The sequence below is a fragment of the Mustela nivalis genome (genome assembly GCF_964662115.1).
Source record: "Mustela nivalis genome assembly, chromosome: 7".
NCBI lineage: Eukaryota > Metazoa > Chordata > Mammalia > Carnivora > Mustelidae > Mustela > Mustela nivalis.
Genome location: NC_139026.1, coordinates 9,681,288 through 9,708,384, shown reverse-complemented (window position 1 = coordinate 9,708,384; position 27,097 = coordinate 9,681,288). Strand labels below are relative to the sequence as shown.

General features: G+C 59.0%; 1 protein-coding gene across 2 annotated transcripts in view; it reads left to right on the top strand.

Moving 5' to 3' along the window:
* Positions 1 to 26,583, top strand: part of TRIOBP (TRIO and F-actin binding protein) — a 51,917-nt gene extending 25,334 nt beyond the window's left edge. The window contains exons 9-22 of one of the 2 annotated variants that reach the window (XM_082740166.1): positions 121 to 258; positions 9,189 to 9,245; positions 11,793 to 11,861; positions 11,987 to 12,076; positions 12,443 to 12,552; positions 14,017 to 14,542; positions 15,171 to 15,281; positions 20,295 to 20,442; positions 22,128 to 22,230; positions 22,769 to 22,928; positions 22,996 to 23,109; positions 24,099 to 24,185; positions 24,981 to 25,144; positions 25,885 to 26,583. In XM_082740166.1, coding sequence (XP_082596292.1) covers positions 121 to 258; positions 9,189 to 9,245; positions 11,793 to 11,861; positions 11,987 to 12,076; positions 12,443 to 12,552; positions 14,017 to 14,542; positions 15,171 to 15,281; positions 20,295 to 20,442; positions 22,128 to 22,230; positions 22,769 to 22,928; positions 22,996 to 23,109; positions 24,099 to 24,185; positions 24,981 to 25,142 — 1,875 coding nt within the window. In that variant the 3' untranslated portion in view covers positions 25,143 to 25,144; positions 25,885 to 26,583. Of the gene's footprint in view, positions 1 to 120; positions 259 to 4,150; positions 4,355 to 9,188; positions 9,246 to 11,792; positions 11,862 to 11,986; positions 12,077 to 12,442; positions 12,553 to 14,016; positions 14,543 to 15,170; positions 15,282 to 20,294; positions 20,443 to 22,127; positions 22,231 to 22,768; positions 22,929 to 22,995; positions 23,110 to 24,098; positions 24,186 to 24,980; positions 25,145 to 25,884 lie in introns of those variants that run through there. The other variant, XM_082740165.1, reaches the window with a different exon arrangement.
* The last annotated feature ends 514 nt before the right edge of the window (positions 26,584 to 27,097 follow it).

The following is a 27,097-nucleotide window of genomic DNA, read 5'->3' as shown; positions in this document are numbered from 1 at the left end:
ATGGGGGCCCTGGGCCTTTGAGGTGGGCGTGGCAGAATAGGCAGGAGAGACTGTACTCAGGGACCTGCCCTCCATCCCACCAAAAGGACCTGGGGGCCAACACTGGACCCTGTTTGACAGGCAGACAAGAGGCCAGCGGAGGGCAAGGCTGGGAGCCCACTCAAGGGCCGACTGGTGACCTCATGGCGGATGCCCGGGGACCGTCCCACGCTGTTCAATCCGTTCCTGCTGTCCCTGGGGGTCCTCAGGTGGCAAAGGGTAGGCTGGCTCCAGTGGGGTGGGAGGGATGAGGGCGGGAGAGAGTGGGAGGGGAGAAAGGACGTCAAGAGAGGGAGAGTGGGGGTTGGGGGGTTGGAGGCGCCTACACGAGCAAGGAGAGATGGAAGCAGAGTCCTAAGGCCCCCGTGGTCTCTACGAGTGACTGCGATTTCCCACTTCCTGGACAAGACTGGGGCTGCTTTTGGTTTTCGGGGTCAGGTGGGATTGAACACACAGCTGAAAGCTCCCAGTCAGCACCTGGGCCAAGGGGAGCCAGGCTGGGGGAGGAACGGAGAGAGGCATGGCCTGCGGGGGGCTCTGGGATTGCAAAGTGTGTCTCAGACCTGGGCCCGAGCCTGTTTCACAAACATCTGGCATTACGTAAGCTACCCGCTGCCCTGAGAGGCCTGTAAACACTCGGGCCTCTGGTTCAGGGTTTCCTCAAGGGCGGGGAGGGGAGGCAGCTGTGACCCACTCCCTCCTGCCCCCTTCACAGCAGAGACAAGCGGCCTGGCCTCCCCAGGGACCACTGGCAGGCTCGAGGGCTCTCTCTTCTCTTAGTGACAGGCCGACTCTTGTACTCTCGTTGGCTCTGGGTCTGGCACTAGGCTGGGCACCTTAGGGACAGGACACTCATTTTGCAGATGATGGCACGGAGGCTCATGGAGGTGAGCTGACTGGCTGGTGTTGCATTGCTAGGGCTTAGAGGAGCCAGCCTCTTGCTGATTTTCCTCCTTCTTAGATGAGAGGATGCCTGCCGCGAACCACCCCAAGCCTCAGTGGCCACATCTGCGTAATGGGGAAAAGTCGATAGCGACTCTCAAGGCTGCAGAGAGAGCTCAGGGAGATCCGGATGCACAGAGATGGGGGGGGGCGTGTCCAAACACTACCTTTCCCAGCCACTGCATGATTGCCTCTATGCGGCTTTTGGTGATCAGACAAACATGTTAGCCGGGCACGGTGGGACCTTCAAGCCCTGGGTGAGATGATAACCAGCATGTATTGGGTGCCTCTGTGCTCAGTTCTGCGTCCCGTATGTGACATGCCGTGGTCATGCCGGATCGCGTGGACTCCTCAGCACCAGGCACGCTGAGTACGGTGCACACTGTCCATTTTACAGATGAGAACATGAAGCTCAGTGAGGAGAGAGACTGTTCTAGGTCACACAGGGGCAGAGCTGAGATTCGGTCCCTACTCGCCTTGACCGCAGAGCCCTCCCATCTCCGTGCTTCCTGCTCTCTTCCGAGCTGCTTGCAGCCCTGAGAATCTTCACGGATTTCCCCCATTACACAGATGTGGCTACGGAGGCTCATGAGTTGGCAGCCGGTTTCTCATCTGGGAGGGAGAACAGTCAGGAGCGATGGGATGGAACTGCCAGCAGGGACTCCCAGACAGTTCCTTAGAGTGGCTTCAAACATCTCTTGGGTTGGAGAGTGAAATCGGTCCCAGGTCAAGAGCCAGGAAGCCCAGGCTTGAGTTCTGTCTCTGTCCCTAACGTGTATGGCTTTGAGCCATCATCACCCTCTCTGAGCCTCACGGTGTTATCCTCAATCGAGTAACAGTTGGAGATGGATAACCCTGCAGTTTGGTGGTGGCCCTGGGTCCCCGGGTCTGTGCCATCTCTGTCTGAACAGGACAAGCTGTGGCAAGGGAGTCATTCCTTCGTTGTGCGTGCCTTCATCGGACCTCTGTTTACTGAGGACCTACTGTGGGCTGAGGCCCTGGGCTGGTCTCCAAGATAGAGGCAAAAACACTCTTGTCTCTGCCCACGAGAAGCTCAGTGTGATGAGGACACTGACACGGAACTGGTAAGAACACAGCGTGGTCATCCCTTTAGTGGCCGGATATACAGACTAGCAGGGAGCACCGGACCAGGAGAGTCTCTGTGCTGGAGGCACTTCGGCTTCCTTTGGACTGAGACCTGGAGGGTGAGGAGGCATTTTCTGAGCAAACAAACATTTGGAGAGACGGAAGGGAGGGGCAGGAGAGAGAGGGAGAGTGTATGTGTGTGTTGGGGCACAGAGGACAGGAAGAGAAGTGTTCCAGACCCGGTGGGGAATGCATCATGTAGTCCCATCTGAGGTACAAAGGACCTGACTTATTCTGAGAATTCCCAGTGGCTCCATGTTCTGTATCCCTGGCATGTACAATATGTGTGTATAATAATGGAATACAACAGGTAAGGGTCCGATTATGATGGACGCTGACTGCTTGGCACAAGTAGGCAGAGCTGATCTACTAGCACTGGGGAGGTGTTGAACTTGGAGCAGGGAAGTGATCTGACAATCGCTGGGTTGAGGGTACTACAAGAGGAGTCCCAGAGGCCAGGAAAGCAGCAAGGAGGCTGGTGCTATCAGGGGCCACTGGGCCAGAGTGCTGGTGGCTGGGGAGGTCTTCTGTTTATTCATTCACTCTACCAAGGACCAGACGCCTGAGTGAGGTACAGGGGCAGAGTGGGAAGACTCAGCATGTGGAGGCAGGAAGGCGTGTCTAAAGGAAGATAGGCTGGTTTTCAGCCTCATTCCTCAAGGGTGGAGGAGAGGCACCCAGAGGGAAATGCAGGGAAAAAACTTCAGCTCCCTGAGCCTCTGTTTCTTTATCTGTGAAGTAGGGAGAGTAATTAGAGTTTTGTGGGTTTTTAAAAGATGTTATTTATTTATTTGACAGAGAGAAACGCAGCAAGAGAGGGAACACAGGCAGGGGGAGTGGGAGAGGGAGAAGGTTTCCTGCAGAGCAGGGAGGCTGATGCAGGGCTGGATCCCATCTGGGATCGTGACCTGAGCCCAAGGCAGATGCTTAACGACTGAGCCTCCCAGGCGCCCCGAGAGTAAGTATAGTCATGACAGCAATAATTTTTGAACTCCAAACTGAGATGGGAAAAAATTTAAAGGGCAATTATTCCAAGCTCTCCTGTACCCCGCCCCCAAACGTTAGCTAGCTAGGGCTAAAGGGGTTGTTCTAGGCGCTTTACTTAAATTAACACTTCATCCTTACAGGAACATCACGACAAAAGAGCATTATTCCCTTTTACAGAGGGTGAAGTTGAGGCCCAGAGAGGCCGAGTACCCTGCTGAAGGTAACACAGGGTTTGAATCACAATTCAACAAATTCCACGGCTGCAAGGCTCAGAGGAGCTCCTGCAGGCAAAAGGCCTCTTACAACCTGCCAAGTGCTGGGAATGTGAGAAACGGGTGTAGCCCACATCCAAGAACCCAAAACCGGGTTCTTAAGCCCAGAAAGACCGGCTTGGGAGGAGGCGCCATTTGGGGAATGCCCTACCGTTCCAGAAGTCACTTTGCGCTTAGATTACGTGCTAGGAATCCCGTCTCTTCTTACTATGACCTTGGGCAAGTCGGCCCACCTCTCTGAGCCTCTCTTTTCTCATTACTAAAATGGGGACGGGGACACCTCCCTGTCAGGTCTTTGGTGAGGCAGAAACTAGGTGACACAGGTAACGAGCGGGGCTGGGCGAGGGGGACCCGCTGAGCTGTTGGGACTGGGTGCACTGCCCACGTCTCCGTCAAACCGAGGGGCCGAGCCGTTAGTGGACCCATCGCTCCGTCCGGCGGCTCGCGGGAGCCATAACAGGGCGACTGGGTGCCACACCCGGCTGCCCCCGCCCAGCACTGCAGCGCCCGGGCCGGGCCGAGTCACCTGCACGTTGAGTCCTTCCTTCCTCGCTGCGCGCCCGTGGCCGGAGTCCGGCCCCCGGCTCCCTCCGCCCCCATCCGCCCGCCCAGACCGCCCTCGCGCGCCCGTCCCGTCGCGGCAGGCCCCGCCCCCGGGCCGGCCCGCGCTCCCATTGGTCCGCCCGCGGCCCCCGCCGCTGTTTGTCCTGGCTTTCTCGCCGCCCATTGGCCCTCCCGGGTCCTCCCAGGAAGTTTGAAAAAAAAAAAAAAAAAGTTTTATGGGCGGATGGAAGGGGCCGGGGCAGCGCCGGGGAAGGGAAGGGCCGGAGGAGCGGCGGCGGGCGGCCGAGAGGGGCGGCGGCGGCGGCGGCGGCGGCGGGGGGATTCCCGCGCTGCTGGGCCCGGCCCGAGAGCCCTTACCACCTTCCTGCCTCCTGCTCCCGCCGCCCCGGGGCGCCGCCATGACGGTGAGTGCCCCCGCGGGGCAGCCCCTCTGCGCCCCAGGCCGGGCGGAGAGCGACGGCCCGAGCCAGAGCCGAGCCGTTCCCCTCCGGGGCACCCCCTTCACTTCCCGGAGGCGAGAGGAGGTCTCGGCCGGAAGACAGGGCGACCCCAGCAGCACAGGCCGGCCGACCTGCCTCAACTAACCCCCAATTTCTTCCTCACCTTTCCCGGCGAGGAGCCAGGGCGACCTCGACGCAGTGGGAACTCTCTGTCCTGGGCAGCCCCTTCCGACACCCCCCCCCCCCGACCCACCGCAACTTTAGGTGGACCAGTCGCGGGCAATTTGGGATGGCCGTTTCCCACCTCCCCTCCAGCTCCCTTGCATTCTCCCGAACTGCCGGACCGGTAGGGACTCCCAAGGCTCCAGGCAGTGGGAGGGAACGAGGATGGGCCTGGTTTGGGTCTGGGGTCTCATCCGGGGCTGGAGAGAGGCGCTCCCCGGCTCGAATGGTTCGCACAGAACCATTCGAGGTCTGGGAGGGCTGCCTACCCGTGTGGGCGCTGGCCCGAGGTTGGGTGGGTGAGAAGGAGCCGCCTCTTTGCGCCCCGTCCGGGAGCCCATGCTGGGATTTTTGAAGGGGCGCTGGGGCCTTGGGTGGGGCAAGTCCACGAGCGACGTGGGGGACACGATGGCAGAGATTCGTCTTTCTCTTGGGGATGGACATTACCCAAGTCACTACCTGTACCTTAATGATCACATCGGGCCCCACAGCCGAGTTCACCATTATTCCCATTTCACATTTGGGTAAATTGAGGCATGAGGGATGAGGGATGGTGTTGCCCTGGGTTACCCTGAGCGTAAAGGAAGGAGTAGCCTCTTTCCAGGTCAGTCTGGCCCCTTGACCATGATGTTCTGGAAGGGAGGGGCGGGGCTGCTTTTGGTTTCTGGCTAGCGCCTTAGGGAGGCTCTGACAGCCTGGACGGGTGGGGTGATGGAGTGGAGCTGGGTGTGTTTGCGCATGCGCACCTCCCCTTTCCTCGGCTAGTGGAGACCCTGACAAGAAGTGGGCTGGGCTGCTGAGGGTTGGCCCTAAGGGCCCCTGCCCCTGTGAGTGTGATGACCTGGCCGCTGCTTGGACTTCCTCGGCCTCCGCACATCCTGCCACCTCCCTGCTGGCTCTTCCTGTAGTCAGCGTCCTCCCTTTGGTCAGTGAGCAGAGAGGGATGTGGGGGGAGGCGCTGAGTCAGTGTCCTGGCCACCCACCCTCAGGCCCCCAGGCCCCGGGAAGGATGTTTGCATTTACTGCGGGCTGCCTGCCAGACCCTGAAGTGGGTGCTTTCACGTTACCAGAGTTGATCCTTTAAGGTCGATGATTTTAACTTCCCATCTAACAGATGAGAACGCTGAGGTATAGAGAGGGGAAGTAACCTGCCCGGGTGACATAACCAGTTAGATAGCCCCAGTTTTCTTTCTGGGGCTAGATAGAAATGTACTGTTGCCTTTCAAGGGGAAAGCGCATGGTGAGGGGACTGCTTCAGGCCGCCTGTGGGGGTACTTGGAGGGACAGCATATCCCTGCGGTGGGAGGGGGCTTCCAAAGGAAGACACCCTCCCGTGATTGGAGGATTTTGTCAGATGGAAATGGACTGGGGGAGGGAAGAGTGTAGACAGACACCTTGGTTGTGTTTGGGGAAAGGTGAGAACATAGAAAAGGGGCCTCGAAAGGAGGGCTTCAAAGGCCAGGAGAAGCAGTTTGGGCTTTGATCAGGGGCACTGGGGAGCCAAGAAAAGTTTTGGAGCAGAGAGATGGCTCATGATCTCTGCTGACAGCGTTTGCTGGGTTCATCATGGCTGCCTTCATGCCTGAGCCTGCCCCAGCCTGGTGTCCCTCCTGTGTCTTCTTCACACCCTTTCCCTCTCTCCTGACCCCCAGCCCTGAGCTCAGAGATCTGTAGGGAGCATGTGGTAAAGTTGCCGTGAATGGGTAAAGCCAGGCCTGGAGGCCAGATCTGCCCCACCTCCTTTAGCTTTCACCCAGTGCAACCCTGCCCTTGGAGCCTCCTGCCTTAGCCACTGCCTGGCATCAAATTATATACCTGTCCACTTGTTTATTGTCTGTCTGTTTCCTGAGTTCCACCAGGGCAGGGGCCAATCTCCCCTTCGCAGCTGATTTCCTGGTCTCAAACAGTGCCCGGTGCTTTAAAAAAAAATGTTTTTCAACAAACATTCCCTTAGACTGGAGGGTGAACAGGCATGTCCCTAACGGTGAGTTGCTCCTATTCTGGCCTGTGAGGGATAAGTGAATGGCTTCGAGACCAACACAAACACAGCAGAGGCTGCAGGAGGGCACTTTCTGGCATGGTGTGTGGTGTGTACTGGGAAAGGGGCCACAGAAGTGGCAGTTAAGCTGGGTCTTAACGCACGAGTAGGGGTTTGCCTGGTCCCGGGTGGAGGAGGAAGCCTGGTATTTCAGCAGAGGACATGGGCTGGTGTGGAGGGCCTGGAGTCCTGATGTGTTGCCGATCAGAGAGCATATGTGGTGACGATATAAAGATGGGGTTCCCTGTGCAAGGGGGATGCTGGCTGGACGGGTGAGCTGAAGCTTGTGCGCTGTCAGGCAGCCAGACCTCGTTTTGCAGCCCCCTGGAGGTTTGAAGCAGACTTGTGACACTTAGGCCTTTTTGAGGGGGTCTGCCCGCCAAGCTTGTGTTTAGAGGGGTCCGTGTCAGTGATCCAGGCAGGTGGGAGGCTGTGCTGACCTGTGGCCGTGGCCATGACCCAAAGGAGGAGAGAGCTGGTCGGTACCCCTGGAGGGACAAAGGGCAGGTGAGCTTTCTCAGGTGGAGGAAGGGTGGCTGGGCCCTAGAGGCCATGTGGGAAGGGACAGCAGGAGAGGTCTAGGCTGGCAGACCTGTTGACCCTGGACAGGGGTTCCCAGGTTACTGCAGGACCTTCCCTGTCAGCTGATTTAAAATCTCATTTTGGCAGCCTCCTCCCCTCCTTAAGGTCAGCGTGCTTTCTAGCACCCGGGGTGGTGAGCAGCTTCCAGAAGGTCACTGAGCTTCTCCATGTGTAGCTCATTCAGCCCTCTCACAAAGCTTGGGAGAGTGCAGGACCTGCCCCCCCAATATGTCAGGGGTCAGGGAGGAGATGTGATGTCCGCCCCACCCTCTGCTTTCCAGGCAGCGCTTGGGGTCCCAGCCTGTCATCCTAGTTGCTCTCTCCTGGAAGCCTATGGCCAACCTCCCAACCCTGGCCCAGTCTATGGGCTGGGTGGTCCACTGGTCCCTTCCCAGGAGCTTTCCCCTGGACCAGCACAGGGGTTTAGACCAGGAAGGTAAAGGAGGGTAATATTTATTCAGCAGGCTTTTGCTGACACCCAGTCACAGCATGCCAGCCTTGGGGTCACTGGAGGTCCCCATCTGAATGGAGGTCACCCAGGTGATTTGGTGGCCCCGAGTGTAGCTGCCAGTCTTCGGTCTTAGTTTGGGACTGTCCTAAGCAGCCTCTGGCACTGGTGGGGAGCAGGGTAAGGGCAGATGGAGAGAGACAGGACGAACACAGCCCGAGGGTTTCCCAGCTCCTGAGAGCAGAGCCCGGGTCCCCTCCCTCATACAGGTAGGCAGGGAGGGGCTGCCCTGCAGGGGTGGGGATGCGGGCCTGCGGAGATCCAAGGGCTCTGGCCCCACAGCCCGGGCTCTGGATGGCTCCGGATGGCTCTGGATGTCCAGGCTGCTGGCACAAGCCCCTCGTGGGCCACTTCCTCCACCTGCAGAAGAGGAGAATGGGGAGGAAGGCGGGTCAGGGGAGGTAGCCAAGTCAGGTGGCTCCGGTTACCAGCTGCTGTCTCTGCTGCCCACCCCACTGAGCCCTGCTGCAGGCTCCTTCCACGCAACCAGCAACCAGACACCTTGGCCTGGTGAGGCCATGATGCCGGTGCTGATAGGTGGGCTCAGGGCCATGGCAACAGGTGGCCGCCTCCTTCCTGCCCTGCAGCCTGGCCCGCCCCACTCTCCACCCAGCCAGGGAGCAGGGGCTGACACTCTGCTGAGGGGACCAGGACCTACAGAAGTCTGCGCCTGGGCCAGGAGGGTCTGGTGGCTGGAGCCCATCAGATGGGCGTGGCCAGAGAAAATGCCTGGATGAATGGCTGCTTCATCTAGGCCCTGGGTGTTGGGGGGAAGAGAGGGGGTACCTAGCCCACAGCCCTCTGTGGAACATGCTGCAGCTGGGAGCCCCCAGACCCCGGGCCCGCATCCCACTGGGCAGCACCCACCAGGTGGGGCTTGCCAGGACTGAGGTACCACCTTCTTGGTCCTTCCAGAGATCTGGAGGGCACCAGAGGATCTCTGACCCTAGCCTGGGCCTGACTCCCATCTTTCAGGGTCTCCAGGAGGCATGGAAAGGGCAGGCTGGTCAGAACACGGGAGAGTCAGTGAGTGGGGGATGAACACATGAAGGCGTTTTCCTCGTGGGCCTCCCGGCCTCTTCAGTGAGGGCAGCTGGACAGTTGGCTTGGCCCTTCTGGTCCAGGCTGTTCTCAGTGCTCTCTGGCATCTGTAGGCAGAGCCACTCTGTCTCTCACTGTTCGGTGAGGAGGTAGGCTGGTTGCAGGGGGGAGCCTGGACATCTACGGTGGATGTCACCTTGCCTGCCCTCTTGGCTCTCAGAGACTGTTGGGGAAAGGGGCCAGGTCTGCCTCAGTGCCTGAGAGCCTACCTGGAATTGGGGGTTACCTGGGTCCTCAGCGCCCACATCTCCTGGTCTCTCTGGGGGGCAAGATGGGTGCCCACTCCTCCCCAGTTCTGGTTGGCTCTCCACCAGCCCTAAATCACCTGCCTGCTCATCTTCCCACAGCCCGATCTGCTCAACTTCAAGAAGGGATGGATGTCGATCTTGGACGAGCCTGGAGAGGTAGGAGGGCTGCAGCGAGAGTGGAGGGGGTGGCCTGGGCAGCTTTGGGGCCCCAGTAGGTCCCTGGGGGCAGCCCAGCAGGCTGAGCTGCTTCCGCGGCTTATCCACACCTCTGGATAGCCTGGCCTCTGAGTGGAGGGGGGCCAGGGGGGCCCAGAGTGGGCACCGTGAGGGCGGGGGTTTCTCGTTCAGTCCCAGAGGGCCTTGGGCTGGGGGCGTGGGAAGGCAGAGGCTGCGGTCATCTCGGCCTGCTAGAACAGTCCACAGGCCTGCAGGGCCTCAGGACTAGAGACCTCCTCGCCCCTCATCCCCATGTGTCATCGAGAGGCCCTGGGCCCTCTCCCCTCTTGACGACGCTGGCTGAGTCTGGGATGGAAGGGCTCCAAGAGATCAACTGTCCTGAGACTGCGGATTCCCAAGGCCTCAGCCATGCAGGAGCCTCTCCCTCCCCACAGAAGTGGGCCTCAGAGGACCAGCCTGGGGCTCCATTGGTCGATCCAGAGCTTCCTCTGGCCTCAGGAGCCACATCTGTGGAATGGGCATGAGGGACAATGACGATTCTTTCCAGGGTGGACAACAGGGTCAGGGAGGTCGAGACATGTAGGGTCCCTGACAGAGCTCAGCCAGTAACCCTTCCCTTTGTCTAATGCGTCCATCCTTAGAACGAGGAGGGACAGCGGCCTCTCGCTGGCTCTGCCCTTTCAGCTGCCAGGCTGGATGGAGTCTGGGAGCTGGAACTGGCTTCCTGCCCACTCAGCCCGGGAGGGGACGGCTCCCCGCCCCTGTCCTGCATGCGCCCGTGGCTCGGCCTGCGTGCAGCCCGCATGCCTGGGAGGGCTCAGAGCCAAAGGGAATCTCATTGTGTTTCCTACCCACATGTTTTATTCCCTCCAGCCCACAGCCTTCCGTTCCTGCTGCCTGCTCGCCAGTCGGCGGCTGGCTGTGCTCCAGGATCACACAAGGCCTGGCACCCTGCCAGTGACCCCTCTCAGCCTCCCCACCCAGGGTCTCTGGAGGGCAGAGATGATGGGCCCCACCCAGAACTGGCCGCTGCTCATCTTCTTTCGCAGGGTTTTGGAATGTCCAAGCTGGAAGGGCCCTGGGAGTTCAGCCAGCTCAGCCCCTGGGTACACAGACAGGGGACAGGCCCACATCTGAGCTTCCAGCTCTTCTGGGCCTAGTAGCCCCTGCAGTAGAGCCAGGCCTAGAACTAGGGCTGCCTAAGGCCACGGAACTCCATCTGACTCCTATCTCAGCCATTGTAAATTAGGCCAAATTAGGCAGGGGCCAAAGAGACGATTTGGCACGGAAGCCCTGCCCTGCTTTGTAGAGGGACAGTTGAGGTCCTGAGTGGCAACTCAGGCCATTGCTAGGACAGTCCCCAGTAACCTAGTGCCTGACCCTATGCTAAGTGCCATGAGAGACATACAAGGAAGGGATAGATACTTCTAACTTCACAAGAGGGCTTAGAAGACTTCTTATTAGTCCCGCTTGCCAAGCCAAGAAGAATAAAACTCAGAGAGGTCAGGATACCTGATCAAAGACACACAGCTAGCAAGGGATAAAATAATTGTAACCTAGGTCTCTTGGATGCTAAACCCTATTTCTTAGGAGAGGCTATGTGCAAAGAAGTCGGAAGTGTCATTCTGGCACATCCTTGAAAACTTGCCATCTTCTTAAGGAAAAAACACTAAGTATTTAGCCTTAGACTTGGGTAGAGTTTGTTGGTGTGGGGGAGCCCCTGGGGGGGCGAGGACGGTGTGGCATGTTCTGACCCTGGGAGTGGGCGGACTTCGACTGGCATTCCAGTCAATGGCCAGAAGCCCAGGGATGGGCTGAGCTTGGAGTATTTAATAATGAGCTGTTCTGCCACCCCTCCCCTGCCCTCCACGGCCTGCCTGCCGGCCTCACCCCACTGGAGCAGACAGGCACTGCAGAAAGGGGCCCAAGTCATGAATGTGCAGAGAATATCCTCTCACAAGCTGAACACGTGTGTAACCAACACCCGGCTCAGCGAACAGAATAGGACCCACGTTCAGACGCCTCCCCCCAGGCCACCTTCCATTCACTCTGAGACACTTGACCTTGGCTACTGAGGTGACCTAGAGGGGTCTAGGGGAAGAGACATGTAAAGTTCTGCTCCCTGACTTGCCAGGCGAATGACCTTACACAGGTCACAGCCCCTTCCTCGTCTGCACTGGAGGGATTGCGTGTAGGAACCACGGTGATCTCGATGGAGAGGGTCAGGAGGGCTACAGGACTGCCAGCACATCAGAGAAGGGCTCCCGGAAGGATAGGGAAGGTGTCGGCACTGAGGAAAAGCCAACCCATTTCATAGATGCGGCCCCTGGAGGGGCCAGGCTTCAGATCTGGAGTTTCTGTCACTGCTCTGTCCCCTGCCCCCTGGGCCATCAGCAGGGCAGAAGAAGGTGCCGTCAACCCAGCAGCACCGAGGACAGCTGCAGAATGGTGCTCACACCCCCCCGTTTTGTCATCCCCCGCCCCACAGCCCCTCTCCCCTTGCTCATTTTTCCCTCTCCTTCGCAGTGGAAGAAGCACTGGTTTGTGCTGACGGATTCCAGCCTTAAGTACTACCGGGACTCCACCGCCGAGGAGGTGAGACCGAGTAGGGGCGTTCTCTGCCCCTGTCAGGTGCTGGGGGGCCCTGGAAGGGGATCGGGGCGGGGGGCCCGGGGCGGGGCAGTGGAGGGTGTGGACCATCGTGGGCCTCCCTGCGGCAGGCCGATGAGCTGGATGGTGAGATCGACCTGCGCTCCTGTACGGATGTCACCGAGTACGCCGTGCAACGCAACTATGGCTTCCAGATCCACGTGAGCCTCGTGCAGCCGGGGTGGCATGGGGGGGCTGGGGCGGGCTTCGTGACTGGCTCCTGTCACCTGTTGTCCCGGAGGTGGTCCTCAGAGCTGGTCAGAAGCTCTGCTGCCAACGCCTGGCGTGTCTGGGGAGGCCCCAGAGATCACAGGTGGCGGGGGAGGGCGGGATGTTGGGGAGATCCTGGAGCCACCGGTGGAGGGAGCTTTGGCAACCGCCCCCCCCCAGCTCCTCCCTGGGGCAGGACCTCAGGTTCCGTCCTGCGGGGAAAGGACCACCCTCCATGGGGTGCGCAGTGGCGAGGGAGCAGGGGTGGGGGGCAGGGCTGGCCATGTGGCAAACCTGCCTGCGGGGTGGACTTGCAGACTAAGGATGCCGTCTATACCTTGTCGGCCATGACCTCGGGTATCCGGCGAAACTGGATTGAGGCTCTGAGGAAGACTGTGCGACCCACCACGGCCCCGGATGTCACCAAGTATGTGCCAAGCCGGCCTGGGACCTTGAGGGAGGCACCCACCCCTGTGTCCCTGAGTGGGGTTTTGGCACCCAGCTGAAGGCCCCGTGGTTGTACCTCCGGGGCCTCAGTTCCTCCATCAACAGAATGGAGAGAGGCAGTGAGCATTGTTGGCACTCACCCGGAAATACTTGGAGGATCTGAGGTTTGCCTGCCATCCCGTTGTGGTCCCCACATCCTGAAAGGAGGGGAGGGGACCTTGACTCTTTGGAGAAGATGCCAGTGAGTCAAAGGCCCCCGAGAGGTAGCCGACTGTCTGGAAGCCGTGGGAGCCGTGTCTAAGCCTGTGCTGGGGAGAATGTGTGGTTAGGTCATCTGGGTGAGGTTCTCACCCCACCCGAGGTCGCCATGCAGGGGGGTAGGGGGACTGGGCTGCTGGGAGAGCCCCCACACAGTATAAACGCTCGCTCCCTGCAGGGGGCTGGGAACCACAGCAGTTGGATAGCACGAGCGGCGTGTGGTGGTGGGGGACCCACGTCTGAGCCCCACTCCTGGGCCAAACTTTAGCTATTCAACCCCAGGCCAGTGACTTCCTTGTCTGAGGGTCCGATTTCTCATCTGTTGTGCTGAGCGTGACGTCGGCTTCATAGGAGGGATGTGCGCAGAAGCCCCCTGTGGACTCGGGGGCCTTCGCGGCTGGACTTTCAGTTAGTCTGTAGGCCTGGCGGCTCTAACAAAGAAGCCCCCCACACACACACACACAAAGAGGCAAAAATAAGGGAGCACTTGCTTTCTGTCTCTAGAACAATCCAGAGGTGCATGATCCAGACCTGGTGGGGCAGCTCCGTGGCCCAGAGCTCACACCTTTGCATCTGGCTTGGTTCTCACGGAGTCCCAGCCCGGAGTCCAGCCAGGGCATGGCCCGTCCTTTAAAGGGAACCACACCCCTGGCCAGAATGTAGTCACGGGGCCCCGCAGCTGCAAGGGGTGCTAGGGGCGGGGTTGGCTGGCTCACTTATGTACCCCGCTGTTACTAATGGAGCAAGGGGAGGCCTGCCGCAGTCGGCGCTCCGGTCACCGTCCAGCTCCTCACCACCATTCACCTCGTCTTCCCTCTTCTCCCATGAGCCCCTGGGGCCCCGGACCATGCCTTAAACCACACTTCTGGTGACGATTCTATGACCAGCACTGGCCAAGGGCCCTGGTTGCTTTGCACGCTTGCCCTCCCCGGGACCTCATGTCCGTTCTGTGAGCGGCTTTGTGGGCCCATGTTACAGATGAGGTCCCTGGGGGCCCAACAGGGAACCCAGCTCTCCTGGTGCCTCTGCTGCTGAGCGTGGGCCCTGGAATGGTTGCCAGGGTCTGTTGGTGACGAAGCCCAGGTCCTAACCTCTAGATGGGGGTCCGGCCCTGGCTGGTGGTGGGCAGCGGTGTGTGCTTCACTCCATCCCCTGACGAGGCTCTGCTGCCCACCCCCCCCACCAGGCTCTCGGACTGCAACAAGGAGAACGCGCTGCACGGCTACAGCACCCAGAAGGGCTCCCTGAAGGCGGGAGAACAGCGGGGGGGCTCTGAGGTCATCGGTCGGGGCGGCTCACGGAAGGCGGACGGGCAGCGGCAGGCCCTGGACTACGTGGAGCTGTCCCCGCTGACGCAGGGCGCCCCGCAGCGGGTCCGCGGCCCGGCCCGCATGCTCGACCGCCCGGCCAAGCAAGAGGAGCTGGAGCGGGACCTGGCCCAGCGCTCCGAGGAGCGACGCAAGTGGTTTGAGGCCACGGACGGCCGGCCCCCGGAGACCGCCGCTGGCGAGGGGCCGCGCCGGGGTCTGGGCGCCCCGCTGACTGAGGACCAGCAGAACCGGCTCAGTGAGGAGATTGAGAAGAAGTGGCAGGAGCTGGAGAAGCTGCCCCTGCGGGAGAACAAGCGGGTGCCTCTCACCGCCCTACTCAACCAGAGCCGTGGGGAGCGCCGGGGGCCCCCAGGTGACAGCCACGAGGCCCTGGAGAAGGAGGTAGGCATCATCGCTGGCCTCCGGGAGCCCCCTCGTGCCACCAGCACCCCACCTATGCCTGCGGTCACACTGTGGCATTTATCTGGCATACCTAGTGAGGGGGAGCCCAGCCCTGATTCGCTGAGACCGCAGACTCTTAGAAACTGAAGTCTTCTTTCCTGGACCTCGGTGTTTCTTGTTTTGGGGCGTTTTTTCCTTCTTCGTTTTGTCTTCAGCAACCACAGAGAAAGGAAGAGGGAGAGACCACTTATTAAGCACCTTCTGTATACCTCCTCCTCGGTCTCCTTTACCTGTATTGGCTCCCTGAGCAGTCTCAGAGTCCCAGAGGGTAGACCTCGTCACGGTTGGACTGGTGGGAAACTGAGGCTCAGAGACCACCTCCTACGTAATGTGATCAGTGTCTGTGACCACAGTGTCCTGCTCCCAACCCTGTTTAGTCTTCTCTGGGACAAAGTTCTCCTGGGTCACTGACCTGGACATCCAGGAAGCAGCTGAAATGTCCCCTTTACCTGCATTTCCACCACCGGCTGCTTCCCCTGCTCAAACCAGGGCTCCTCACTGCCTCACAGCATCCCTTTCCCAGCTTCTGGCTTCTCACTGACCAACCCCCACCCTCACCCCCTTATAGGTCCAGTCTCTTCGTGCCCAGCTGGAGGCATGGCGTCTTCAGGGAGAAGTTCCACAGGGTGCACCCCGGTCCCAGGAAGATGGCCACATCCCCCCAGGCTACATCTCGCAGGTGAGGCCAAGGGGCTGTTCTGTGGGGGCTGCGGGCAGGCTTCTGGTTGCTGAGCTTTCGGAGAACAGCCAATGTTCTGGGAGTGTTTTGACACCCATGGGTGTCATTTGACCTGCAATGTCTCATTAAAAGCGCCCCTCGGGTAGACGTGATCACTGTGCCCATTTTTCAGACAAGCCACTGAGCTTATGGGACTGTGCCCATTTTACAGACAAGCCACTGAGGTTATGGGACTTGCCCGAGGTCAGCTGAGCTGCAGAGGTCAGAGGTGGGATGTGAGTTCGGTTCCGGCTGACTGCAGAGCCCATGTGTGAGCTCCCCGTGACACTCTGCACTTGGACCCCTTCTCCCATACCGCCCAGGAAGGAGACCCAGTGGGGAGTGGGATCCCCAACGGGCAGGCCTCCAGGGTTGCTGCCTCAGGCCAGAGAGATCCCGCTCGTGCCTGTCAGGTCAAGACCCTACGGCAGGTGGCCTGCAGGATGTGGGACCCTCTGGTAGCCCCCAGGGGACACCTGTTCTGCCTGGGACAAGTGGTTCTCAGCTAGGGCTGATTTTGTTCCTCTGGGGACATTTGGCCATGGCTTACTATCAATTTTACTGATATAAAGGACATTTAGGATACAGTGTACAAATACAAAATATATCCCTTTCCTTGTGAATTCCATATATAGCGAGCTGACTCGTGTCAGAATACTTTTCACTGGTGTTTCCGAATGCTTATATCGTCAGCTAATCGGCAAACGAGGATTGTTTTAACGTGAATGTTGCTTGACAGTTTTGTTCACGTCATTGAGTAAAATGCGAAGACATATGTCAGAACTTTACTTGGTCAATGTCATGAGTAACTTCTTGACCGAACTGGATAATAGTTTTCTTTTGAGAAAATTCCGTTTAGGAGTATGTTCTCAGGTTTGTGTTCTAGTTCCAGTGTGATGGTTAAAAATTTGGCAGACATAGGAGTTTAGTCTGCATTATTAGCATCTTCTCAGCCCTTGCTAACGTCCAGACAATCACAAAACGATATATCAAGCCCTGATTTGTGATGTTCCCCAACTTCCATGGTGTAAATACTCCCGCTGTGGCTGATGTCCCCAAACACCGATATGGGAAGAGATATGTGCACAGAATCGTAGAGCATTTCCACCAGACAAGATGCAGAAGATGTAAATAAACCTGAGAGCACATGGGTGCCCTGGCTGGCTCCGTCCGTGGAGCACGGGACTCCTGATCTCGGGGTCCTTGAGTCCCAGCCCCCACGTTGGGTGTAGAGATCACTTAAAAATAAAATCTTAAAAAAAACAAAAACAAAAACAAAACACAAAAACCTCAAGAGCATAGACAATAATAAAATGCAGTGAAATAATTAAGAAGTGATGAATTTTGAGTATCACCTTTGTTTTCCGTAAATTATAAGTTTATATAATTTAATTTTTTAAACGACTTCGCTTACCAAATATGTGACAGAGTTGTGAAGAGTAGACCGTCGGTCGCCTCCAGTCAGCACACCGTTGCCTGAAGTAGAAGAGGCTGCTGGGGTCCTGGGCTCTGAGCGCGGGGCCTTCTAGAAGTTTCAGGGTTGGAGGTGGCTGTGCGGAGCGGTTTTGGGGTGGGGGCACGGGCCGGGGCAGAAGGTGGAGGGCTGGTAGGTATCTACAGTGAAGACGTCCAGCAAGCCAAGGAGCTGGGCTCTCATTCCGCAGACCTGAGGGGGTTTGGGGTCTGACAATGGTATCAGGAAAGTGGTGTTGGCGTGGAGGGGAGTTTGGGAGGGGGCAAAGGTGATGTCAGGGGCTAGGATGGGGGCTGGAGGAGAGAGGGCTTCAGGAGGGTGTGTGCAGGGAGGACTGGGTGACTGAGCCCAAGGAAGACAGTGGGGAGCCTCCCAGGGGCCCTGAGTCTGGGCCACTGTGGAAGGCCAGGGAGCCCCATGGGGCTGAGTGGTGGGTGGAGTGTTCAGGTAAAGGGAGACCAGGGTCAAGGGGAATTGGGACCTGGCTGGGGGAGGGGAGCTAGCTTTGGGGGTCACCTGATGTGGAGAGGGGAATGGAGCAGGATAGGCCGGAGGAGTGGGTGGGGCTTCTTCAGGCTGCGCGAGGCCCCACATGCCCCTGGTGCCCCAGGCATCTGGGACACCCTCAGAGACCCCCACCCAGAGGGCTTCAAAGTATACTCGGAGCCCCTGGACGCCCCAGGAGCTGCCTTTCTGGGTGGTCCCATTCACAGCCATCGGTATCTGGCATCAGAGCAGCCTTATCTGTTTTACGTTGGAACCTACATTAGATTTCCTTTGGGAAAAGATTTCTCACTTAAATGAAGTTTGGAAAGCACTGCTTTGATTGCTCAGCTTATGGGTGGGGAAACTGAGGCATAGGAAGTGAGACCTTCAAGCTAGAGGCAGACCTGTGTTTGCAGTCCAGGCTTCCTGGTCCCCAGGGGGCCACTGGGCACACAAAGGGCTGTCAGCCATTTCATCGCATTAGGTTGGGATGGGCAGGGGTGCAGATGGAATTGAGGGGTGCAGGTGAGAAGGGATAAGAAAACAGAGCCAAAGACGGGTAGAGGAGGGGCCCCAGAGGTGGGGGCGCCGGAGAAGAGGAGCTGAGCCATCTCTATCCCCTCCGACCGGGGAGGAGGTGGCTGGGGATTCAGGGGACCCTGGAGAGGTGACTGCTGGGGAGGGGTTCGGCACCTGATATCTTTGTCTGGGTGGGCGCCTCTCTTTCAGCTTGTGGAGCTGACCACATAGGACAGTAGCTGGGGTTGGGGGTGCTGTTCTGGGGCTTCGCCGGCCAGGGCTCCTGTGTCTCCTCTATGCCCCCTCCCCCAGCTTCCTGCAGAGTAACGGGCATTTCCTGGTCTACTTGGATCCCTATCCGAGGTGGCCGCTGGACACCTCGGGCCCTCCTGAAGGTAGATCAGAGAGAGCCGCACTGGGCCTTCTAGGAGCCCCTCCTTCCTCGGGGGCTGGTTCCTGCCTCTGGACCCCCTGTTAGCTGCCAGGTCAGCCTGCGTCATTGGGCCCATCTCTGTAGGTGGGCTTATCTTAGGGACCCTCATGAGTTGGTCTTATGGGCCTGTTTTATAGAGGAGGACACGGAGGCTCCGTGGGGAAGGGGCTCATTCAAGTTCACTCTGGTACAGCGAGGATCAGGACCCGGTCTGTGAAACCCCAAAGCCATGTTCCCTTGTTCTGACTGGAGGGGGACAGGCGTCACCTGTCCCCCCACTCAGAACACCTGGCCCTTCCCCCAGACCGGTCCTTGTAGCCCCCGGTGCAGCTGCTGGAGAGGTGGGGGTCAGTCCCCCCCACACCGCAAGGTACGCTGTGGCCTGGGATATATTCTCGTATCTGGCTCTCGGCTTCAGTTTCCTCCAGGGCTCTTCCCCTTTCCTTAGTGCTCTTAAATCTCATTACATAAAAAATACATTTATGTCTTCAAAAATTCAATTCAATTAAAAGGTTAGAAATGACCACGGGGGCTCTGCTTCCCCTGCCTGCTCTGCCCCCTCCAGGGGTCAACTTGCTCCCCATCGGAGCACATCCCAGGAGTTTCCTGTTGCTGCTGGAACAAATCACTGCAGCTTATAACAAGGATGTATTTTGTCATGGACTTGAAGTGGGGAAGCTTAACCAGGGTCTCACTGGGCTCAAATCCTTTCCACGGGTTCTGGGTGGGACCTGTCTCCTCGCCTTTTCCAGCAGCTTCTAACCCCCTGCATTCCTGGGCTCCTGGCCCCATCTACAAAGCCCGCAGTGGAGAGTCAGGCCCCTTAACTTTCCGTCACTGCCCTCCTGCCTCCACTTCCGCATCCGAGGCCCCGTGACTCCACTGGGTCCAGAGGCTAATCCCTGATAGTCTCCTTATTTTAAGGTCAGCTGATTAGCAACCTTAATGCCCGGCTTCCACATAAGGTGACACATTCAGAGGTTTTAGAGAGTAGGACATGGGCATCCCTGGGCACCCCTGCTGTACCCCTACGGCGTCCCCCACACGTTCCGCTGTGTTTGACGCGTGTGGACTGGGATGTGTGCCTCTGTATTGTTTCGGTGAATGGGATCACACAGTATGTGTTGTCAGAAACAAGCTTGAGTCACCTAACTTTGGGACACCTTTCCACAGCTGTCCACGTGGGCAGCTCTGCTTTTCCCCATCTGCCCAGGGGCCTTTGTAGGGTTTGATCCCATCATTTATTTAAGGGCTCCCTTGCTAGGTATCGTTTCTGGTTTTCATCTCTTACCAACCTTCCCGTAGGGAATATCCCTGTCCGAGAATCTTTGTACACATGTGACTTCTTTGTAGTCAATGGGGGGTTACTAAAAATGTGGTGACAACACCCAACTGCCCCCCCCCTCCACGCACGTGTCACAGGTGACTCTCCCAAGCAGTGTGTGTATCAGTTTTTTAAACACTTGTCGGCCTTGTCTACAGGCCCTGTTCTGTGATGTCACCAGTGTCAGCTCCCTCAGCACCTGTCACCTGTCAGGCTCTGGTCCGGACCCTGCGGGGCTCCGAGCTGGATCAGGTCTTCCTTGTCTTTGGAGAATGTATAGTCTGGCGGAGCCAAGGCAGAGGCTGTCCAGAGATAGAGCAGGGAGGACATTAAGCTGGACTGCAGGCCAAGTCCATTACCCTGGAAGAGAAAGTTGCAGAAGAACGTTCCAGGCAGAGGGCTTAGCCTTAGCCAAAACTCAGAGCTGTGACCATGCCACGAATGATTTCTTCTAACTGGAGTTCCTTGGGGAAAGGCCTGGCCTGAGGCCACGAGGGTCAGACACAGGAGCAGGGATTTGACCCCATGGGACAGGAGCCCCTGAAGGACTGGGAAGAGAGTGACAGGGTGAGGTTTGTGGATTCTTGGAGCAGGGGCAGGTGTGGTAGGTGGGGCCCAGCTCCAGAGAGGAGAGGTGGAGAGGACTGGCCTGGGGCGGGTGTGACCCTGAGGCTGGGGAACGGCCACCATCCTGGCAGTGGGGGCAGCTCTGGGACCCAGCTGGACTCCTGCCCGCAGGAAGCGTGCGAGCGCAGCCTGGCCGAGATGGAGTCCTCGCACCAGCAGGTCATGGCGGAGCTGCAGCGGCATCACGAGCGCGAGCTACAGCGGCTGCAGCAGGAGAAGGAGTGGCTCCTGGCTGAGGAGACCGCAGCCACGGCCTCAGGTGAGGACCCTGGGCCCCACCAGCCTCCTGCGGCGGGTCCGCGCTGAAATCGGGGAGGACTTTAAATAAGGTGGGGGGAGTCTAGGGCCAAACTTGGGGAAGGGGTCTAGGAGGGGGTGGAACCCCCAGAACTGGCCTCTGCTTCTACATGAGAAGGGGAAACCGAGGCAGCAAAAGCCCCCCTGAACCCCCACGTCCTCCTGGGTTGTAGCTCCTCTCCCTCAGGGGCCCACAGCCACTGGGGATCTCACCCTAAGGTGCACACCCACACTGGGTGCCAACTCCATGCCCAGGTGCGCACCATTTGCTGGGGCACAGACTGCTCAGCTGGGGCCCTGGGAGTGGGGCGGGCTGGACCCTGGGGAGGGCAGGAGCAAAGCTGTGAGCTGCTGCTAAGCCATGTTCCCCACGCAAGCACCCCTAGCTCTTTGCGGTGCCTGACGGAGGGACCCCATTTCACAGATGAGGAAACGGGGACTCAGAGAGGTTAGTGACTTGTCCTAGATGGCACAACTTGGAGAGGGCAGAGCGGGAGTTAGAACTCAGAGCACCCTGACTGCAGAGCCGGGCCCTGAACCCCACCCTCTGCTCTCCCAAGCCAGAAACAGGAACGCCCGAGATGTTGAACATCTCCCTCCCTCCCCGTGTTCCCTGCATACCTCCCTTGTGGGTCTGGCACATCCCAGGAACTCCCATGGGGTTTCCAGAATCACGGCAGTGATGAGAGAAGTCCCTTGATCTAGAACTTTCCACCTGCCAGCACTGAGCCACGTGCTTCATGCATTCAGGCCCACAGCCCCTCATCCCAAACCCTGGAGTCAGTGTGTTCTGCACTTTAGGGAGATAACCTAGTACAACCATGAGATATCCTTCCCAGCAGAGTCTGGGCTTTTCTGTGAAATCTAGTGCAAAGGTTTTCACCAAGAAACTTCTGAGTCCTGCTTAAGTGGGCTGTGAATGACCACAGATGGCCTTGCGTCTGTTCAGGTCAGGGTTTGCCACCGAAAGAGTTATGAAAAACTTCCAATGTTCTGAGCCTTTGGATTTTAGAATTATGGATAAGATTATGGACGAGGCGTGTTTAATCCTCCCAACCACCCTGTGTGAGTGTGAAAACACTTGATCCTTGGTTGCTGGCAGTCTGGAAAATAAGCCAGCGGGAGCTCTCTGCTCATCTGCTCTGGGCCGGACGTTGTTCTGAATGCTCTCTGCACAGCTTCCGTAACCCACAAGAGAAGGTGCTGTTGTTCACCCCGTTTTCCGACAAAGGACCCGAGGCACAGGGGGGTTAAGTCCCCGGTGAAAGGTTGCCGCATTTGTACCAGCTGCAGTCCTTGTGTTGAGAACGATCAGCGGGCTGGGCCGGAGAGCTCAGCCCAGGCTCTGCAGGGCTGGTGGGCTGTGTGGGGTCCCACCCGGACGTCAGTGACAAGAGGTTCCAGTGGTCAGATACTGAGGTGTCTCCCCAGGGCTGTCCCATCCCAACAGACCGTGATTGGTACCTTCCCTCAATAGACAGGCTCAGAGAGGTCAAACAACTTCCCCAAAGCCACTTGGTGCCTGATACAGGCCGGCTCAGTGCTCTTTGGCCCTGTCTGCATGGTCCGGGTTGGGGCTTGGAGGAGGTGGAGCTTGCTGCTTCTGACCCCTCCCCAAGCTCCCCCATGCCCTTGCCCTGCTTCTAGCCATCGAAGCCATGAAGAAGGCCTACCAGGAGGAGCTAAGCCGGGAACTGAGCAAGACACGGAGTCTCCAGCAGGGCCCCGATGGCCTTCGCAAGCAGCACCAGTAAGATGGCACCCGGACTCCGGGGTCTGCGGGCTGGTCCTCGTTCTGAGCTAGGGGCTGCCCACCCTGGTGTCGAGGCAGGAACCTGTGCTGAGGTCCCTTGACAGAGGACATGACATTTTGCCCCCAGCTGAGACTCCCGATCCAGTCACCTGACACAGGGAACAGCGGCAGGGGGCCCTCAGCCAGACCCCCATGCCAGTGCCCCAAGATAGTTCCTTAGGCCCCCTTGGTGTCCAACTGGTCTCAGGCGGCTTCTGGTTGTGTCCCCTAGAGCTGGGCTGCAGTACCACCCTCAGCCAGTAGGTGTCCCCACCACAGAGGGTGGTTCTGGAACGTTAGGGCTGCCGAGGCCTTTGAGGCTTAACCCCTACCTCATGGAGGGGGCATCTGCTGCCCAAGGAGCCTGTCACCAGTTCCCAGCCCTGCAGCAGGCTGAAGGCAAAACCAGAGCGGGGAACATGAAGTCCGGAGCTGCTTTGCGTCTCTCCTGAGCTGAGTCTCACGCCATCCGTGCCCTCCTCTGCCCCCGGGACAGGTCCGACGTGGCGGCGCTGAAGCGGGAGCTGCAGGTGCTGTCGGAGCAGTACTCGCAGAAGTGCCTGGAGATCGGGGCCCTGACGAGGCAGGCTGAGGAGCGGGAGCACACGCTGCGACGCTGCCAGCAGGAGGGCCAGGAGCTGCTGCGCCACAACCAGGTGAGCCCGGCCCGCGGTGGGGGGTGCGGTGGCCGTCCTCCCTGCACTGACTGCCCGTGCCTCCCAGGAGCTGCACGCCCGCCTGTCAGAGGAAATCGACCGGCTGCGCAGCTTCATCGCCTCGCAGGGCACCGGGGATGGCTGTGGGCGAGGCAGCGAGCGGAGCTCTTGTGAGCTGGAGGTAAGCCTACCCGCATGCCAGGCAGCCTGGCTGCTTCTCAGCCCCCCGGCAGGCTGGCTGTGCCCTGCAGCCGGGAATGGCATGGCCCCGCCAGCCCAGGCCCCAGGGAGAAGCCACTGCTGCTGGGACGGCCATCTGTGACAAAACCCTCCTGCCAGAGTCCAGCCCTGCCATCCGGGGCCTGCCACCTAGCTGCTGGTGGCCACGACAAGTCACCCCACCAATCTGAGCCCCAGGAGCTCATCTGTAAAAGGAGGCTAGCATCCCCCTTACTAGGAGAAGCTGGAGTAAGAAAATGTGTGTGATCCCAGGATCCCCTAGTATTTTATTTTATTTTATTTTACTTTATTTTATGAATATTTATTTATGGTCTTACTCTGTATTTGGAACGTCTGGAAGGCCTTCATATCTGTTAACTCATTGAATCTCTGTGACAGTCATACAAGGCAGATATTATCACTGTCCCTGTTTACAGATGAGGGCACTGAGACGTAGGGAGGTCAAGTGCCTTGCCAGATCTCTCGCAGGTAGTCACGGCAGAGTTGTGATTTGAACCTGGCAGTCCGGCTTCGGCGTCAAAGCTTTTAAGCCTCCCCAGTCCTGGCTGAACCTGTCTCTGACTTGGTCAAGTCAGAATAGCAAGCCCTGCCCCTTGGGGTTTGGGGAGGGGTTAATGAAGTATTTTGTAGGGATGCCTGCCCTCTCTGGCTCCCTGGGGGGGCTACACTCTGGTCACCCTCTTTGCCCTCAAGTTGAGGGTGGGGTGCTGTGTTAGGACAGCAGCAGAAGTGATCATGAGACACCCACTTGCTAGTATGGACAGAGGTGAGACAGCAAGGAGAAATCAGAGAGGGCTTCCTGGAGGAGCCTGGCCCTGGGGTGTGGTGCATTTTGGTGCAGGTTGGGAGTTACATTCTGGGGGCCTGAAGCAGAGAAGTCAGCTCTCAGGGTGCTGTGGCCCTGGGTCAGCCCGGTCCCCATGACCCTAGGTGCTGCTGCGAGTGAAGGAGAACGAGCTCCAGTACCTGAAGAAGGAGGTACAGTGTCTCCGGGACGAGCTGCAGATGCTCCAGAAGGTAGGGTCTGACTCAGAGCTGGTGGACAGGAGCCCTCCGGTCCGCCTCAGTGCCCCATCCCTAGAGCACCCACTCTGCCAGCTGGCCTGCTTCCTCTCATTCACGGCTTTCTTGGTGTCCTTTCCCTATGTATACGTGTCCTTGTCCCTATTTATAGACAAAGACACTGAGGCTAAGAGAGGGTAAGCAACTTGCCCATGGCCACACTTGGCTTTATTTAGTCAGCAGATACTTAATTGAGCACCTACTGTGATCCGGGCACCGTGCTCAGTGCTGGGGAGACAGCTGTGAATGAAAAAGACCCAAGGCCCCGTGCAGGGGCACCCACGCTCCAGTGAGGAGTGAGCCGTGCGGCGGGCAGTGGGAAGGGCCAGGATTTGGGCCCAGGGCTGTGTCCCTGTGGGTTTGACACCCCCGGGTGTTGGTGGCTCTGGGAGGATGTGTGAGTCACACTCAAAGAAGGGGCCCCAGCCCCGGGCCAGACTGACCAGGTTCGCACCTTGGCCACTCATTGCCATGTGGTCTTAGACAAAAGCTTCCCCTCCCTAAGCCGCAGCTCCCATCTTGAGGGATGGCTGATCTTGAGTGATGCTGTACGCCATCCCTGGGCCATGCTGGGAGGGTGCACCCGGGCCAGGGGGCTGCCGAGGGAGCATCTGGAGGGACTGGGCCACCGGGGCGTGGAGGAGCCTGGAGGCTTCGTGCTGGCTGGCAGGGGCACGGTGGGTGTGGGCCCGGTAGGCAGGGCCAGGAAAGGGGCCTCCGCACCCTCATGGCCCTTGGACGCCCTCCCAGGACAAGCGCTTCACCTCCGGGAAGTACCAGGATGTGTACGTGGAGCTGAACCACATCAAGACGCGGTCGGAGCGGGAGATCGAGCAGCTGAAGGAGCACCTGCGCCTCGCCACGGCCGCGCTGCAGGAGAAGGAGTCCATGCGCAACAGCCTGGCTGAGTAGAGGTGAGTGCTAAGGGGAGGGGAGAGGAGGGGAGAGGCTGGGCCGAGCTGGGGGGAGGCCTGGTGGGGCACTGGGCCCAGAGCGGGGAGCTCAAGGCTCACCCTCACCTGACTCGTGGCGCCATCTCCCCTGGGACTCTCCCTTGCTGTGGCCTGGGTTTCCCTCTCTGTAAGCGGGGATGGTGGCACTAGCCGCTGGGGGCCGGGGGGCTGGGAAGTGGACCTGGGCGTGTTCTTCAGAGGAGGGCATTTCCAGGGGCCCGATCGTGGCCATGTGCCCCCTGCCACAGCAGGCACTTAGCGCAGTGCCCGCCTGCAGCCTGCCGAGCCCGTACCCCTTGTCAGGGCCCCCTGGGGACCCCAGCAAATGCGGCTTGCCGGCCCCACCTTCCAAGCTGGTGGCATGGCCCATGTCACCGATCAATGATGGCATTCCTTCCACCGAGTTCCATGCCGCCGATGTCACGGTCGGGGCTGGGCCCGCCCCAGAGACAGTCTCACGGCCGTCCTTGATGTCCTAGACTCCAGAGCTTTCTTACGCTGCCTCTCCTGATGCCAGATCTGCCACTGGGGCTTCTGCTTTCGGATCGACCCCTGTGGACTTCCTGAGGCAGTCGGGAGAGGCTGCCCTGGGGGCCAGGCTCGGGAGGGAGAAGCCCAGAGGAACAGGAACAGGTCTGGCCCAGCCTTCCGGGCCACCGTACTCGGCCTGAGCCCGCAGCTCCCCAACTCTTGTCTTCCAGGTCCTGGTGGCCCAGCGGTGCCAGCACACCCTCCCCCGGCCTGAGGGGACCAGTCAGTCGCCCTCCTTCCTGCTGGATGGAAGTCAGAAGCCAAGCTTTCTCGCCACCCTCTGTGGGCCGCACATGCACTCATACCCACCACACACACACACACACACACGCACACACACACGCACACACACATCCACACACACACTCTGCGTATCTGAGCGCGCCCCTCGCACTGGGTCTTACCTTGCACCTTCTTCAGGATTTTATATGTGAAGAGATTGTTATATAGATTTTTTTCCCTTTTTTTTTCCAAAACACGTTATACTTTGAGAAAAGCAATTCCTGGAGGCCATGTGCCTCCGGCTCTAGCCGCCTGCCCGGGCTTCTGGGCCCGCAGGCCTGCCCCAGGGACAGGGGCCTAGCAAACGCCCAGCAGCGGTCGTGGCAGGGTGGACTCTGGTGGGAGAGGCAGGGAGCCAGCCGCCCTCTTCCTACCCTACCTCCCACTAACTACTTCCTGCCCTGAGGCACCCCACAGCGTGGGACTCTGGACAGAGGGACAGACGGGCAGAGGGAGCCGGCAGCTGTCCCTAAGTTCTCATCTCCTCATCCGGGGGTGGGGTGCTGGACAGGGAACTGCCCGAGCCGCCCCATGAAGGCTTCTCTCCTGCTCCATGAGCCTTCTTAACTTAATAAAATGTTCCCGCAGCTCTGGTGTCCAGGCTGGCTGGGGCAGGGTGGGTTATGAAGGTGGGGGCCCACCACCCACGCCCCCCCAGCGCTCCACCCTTCCTGAAGGGAGGCGTGGGAGCTCCCAGGGCGGAGGCGAGAATCGAGTTTGTCCTCTCCGCGTGGACCACCAGTCACAGCCAGGTCCCCAGGGAGCCAGTTAGAAATACCAGGTCTGGACCCCGCGGTGATTCATGTGCATCTCTATGTCTGAGAAGGCCCAGGGTGGGCCCTGGGCCCAGGCCTCAGAGAGAGGTTGGGACCAACCAACCAGCTTTGTCCCTGATGGGGCAAGCCACACCCCCTCTCTAAGCCTTCATTTGCTTCCGTGTCAGATGGGTGCCTTTTGGGCCCAAGTCCTATGTTGAGGTTGTGCTCAGAGGTCACGGCCAGCCCCGGGCAAGGTTGGGGGGTTGGTGGACGTGGCCACCCCAGGCCCACCAGGCTGGAAGCCTCCTCCCAGGGCTGCCAGCTGTGCTGCTTCAGAACCTTG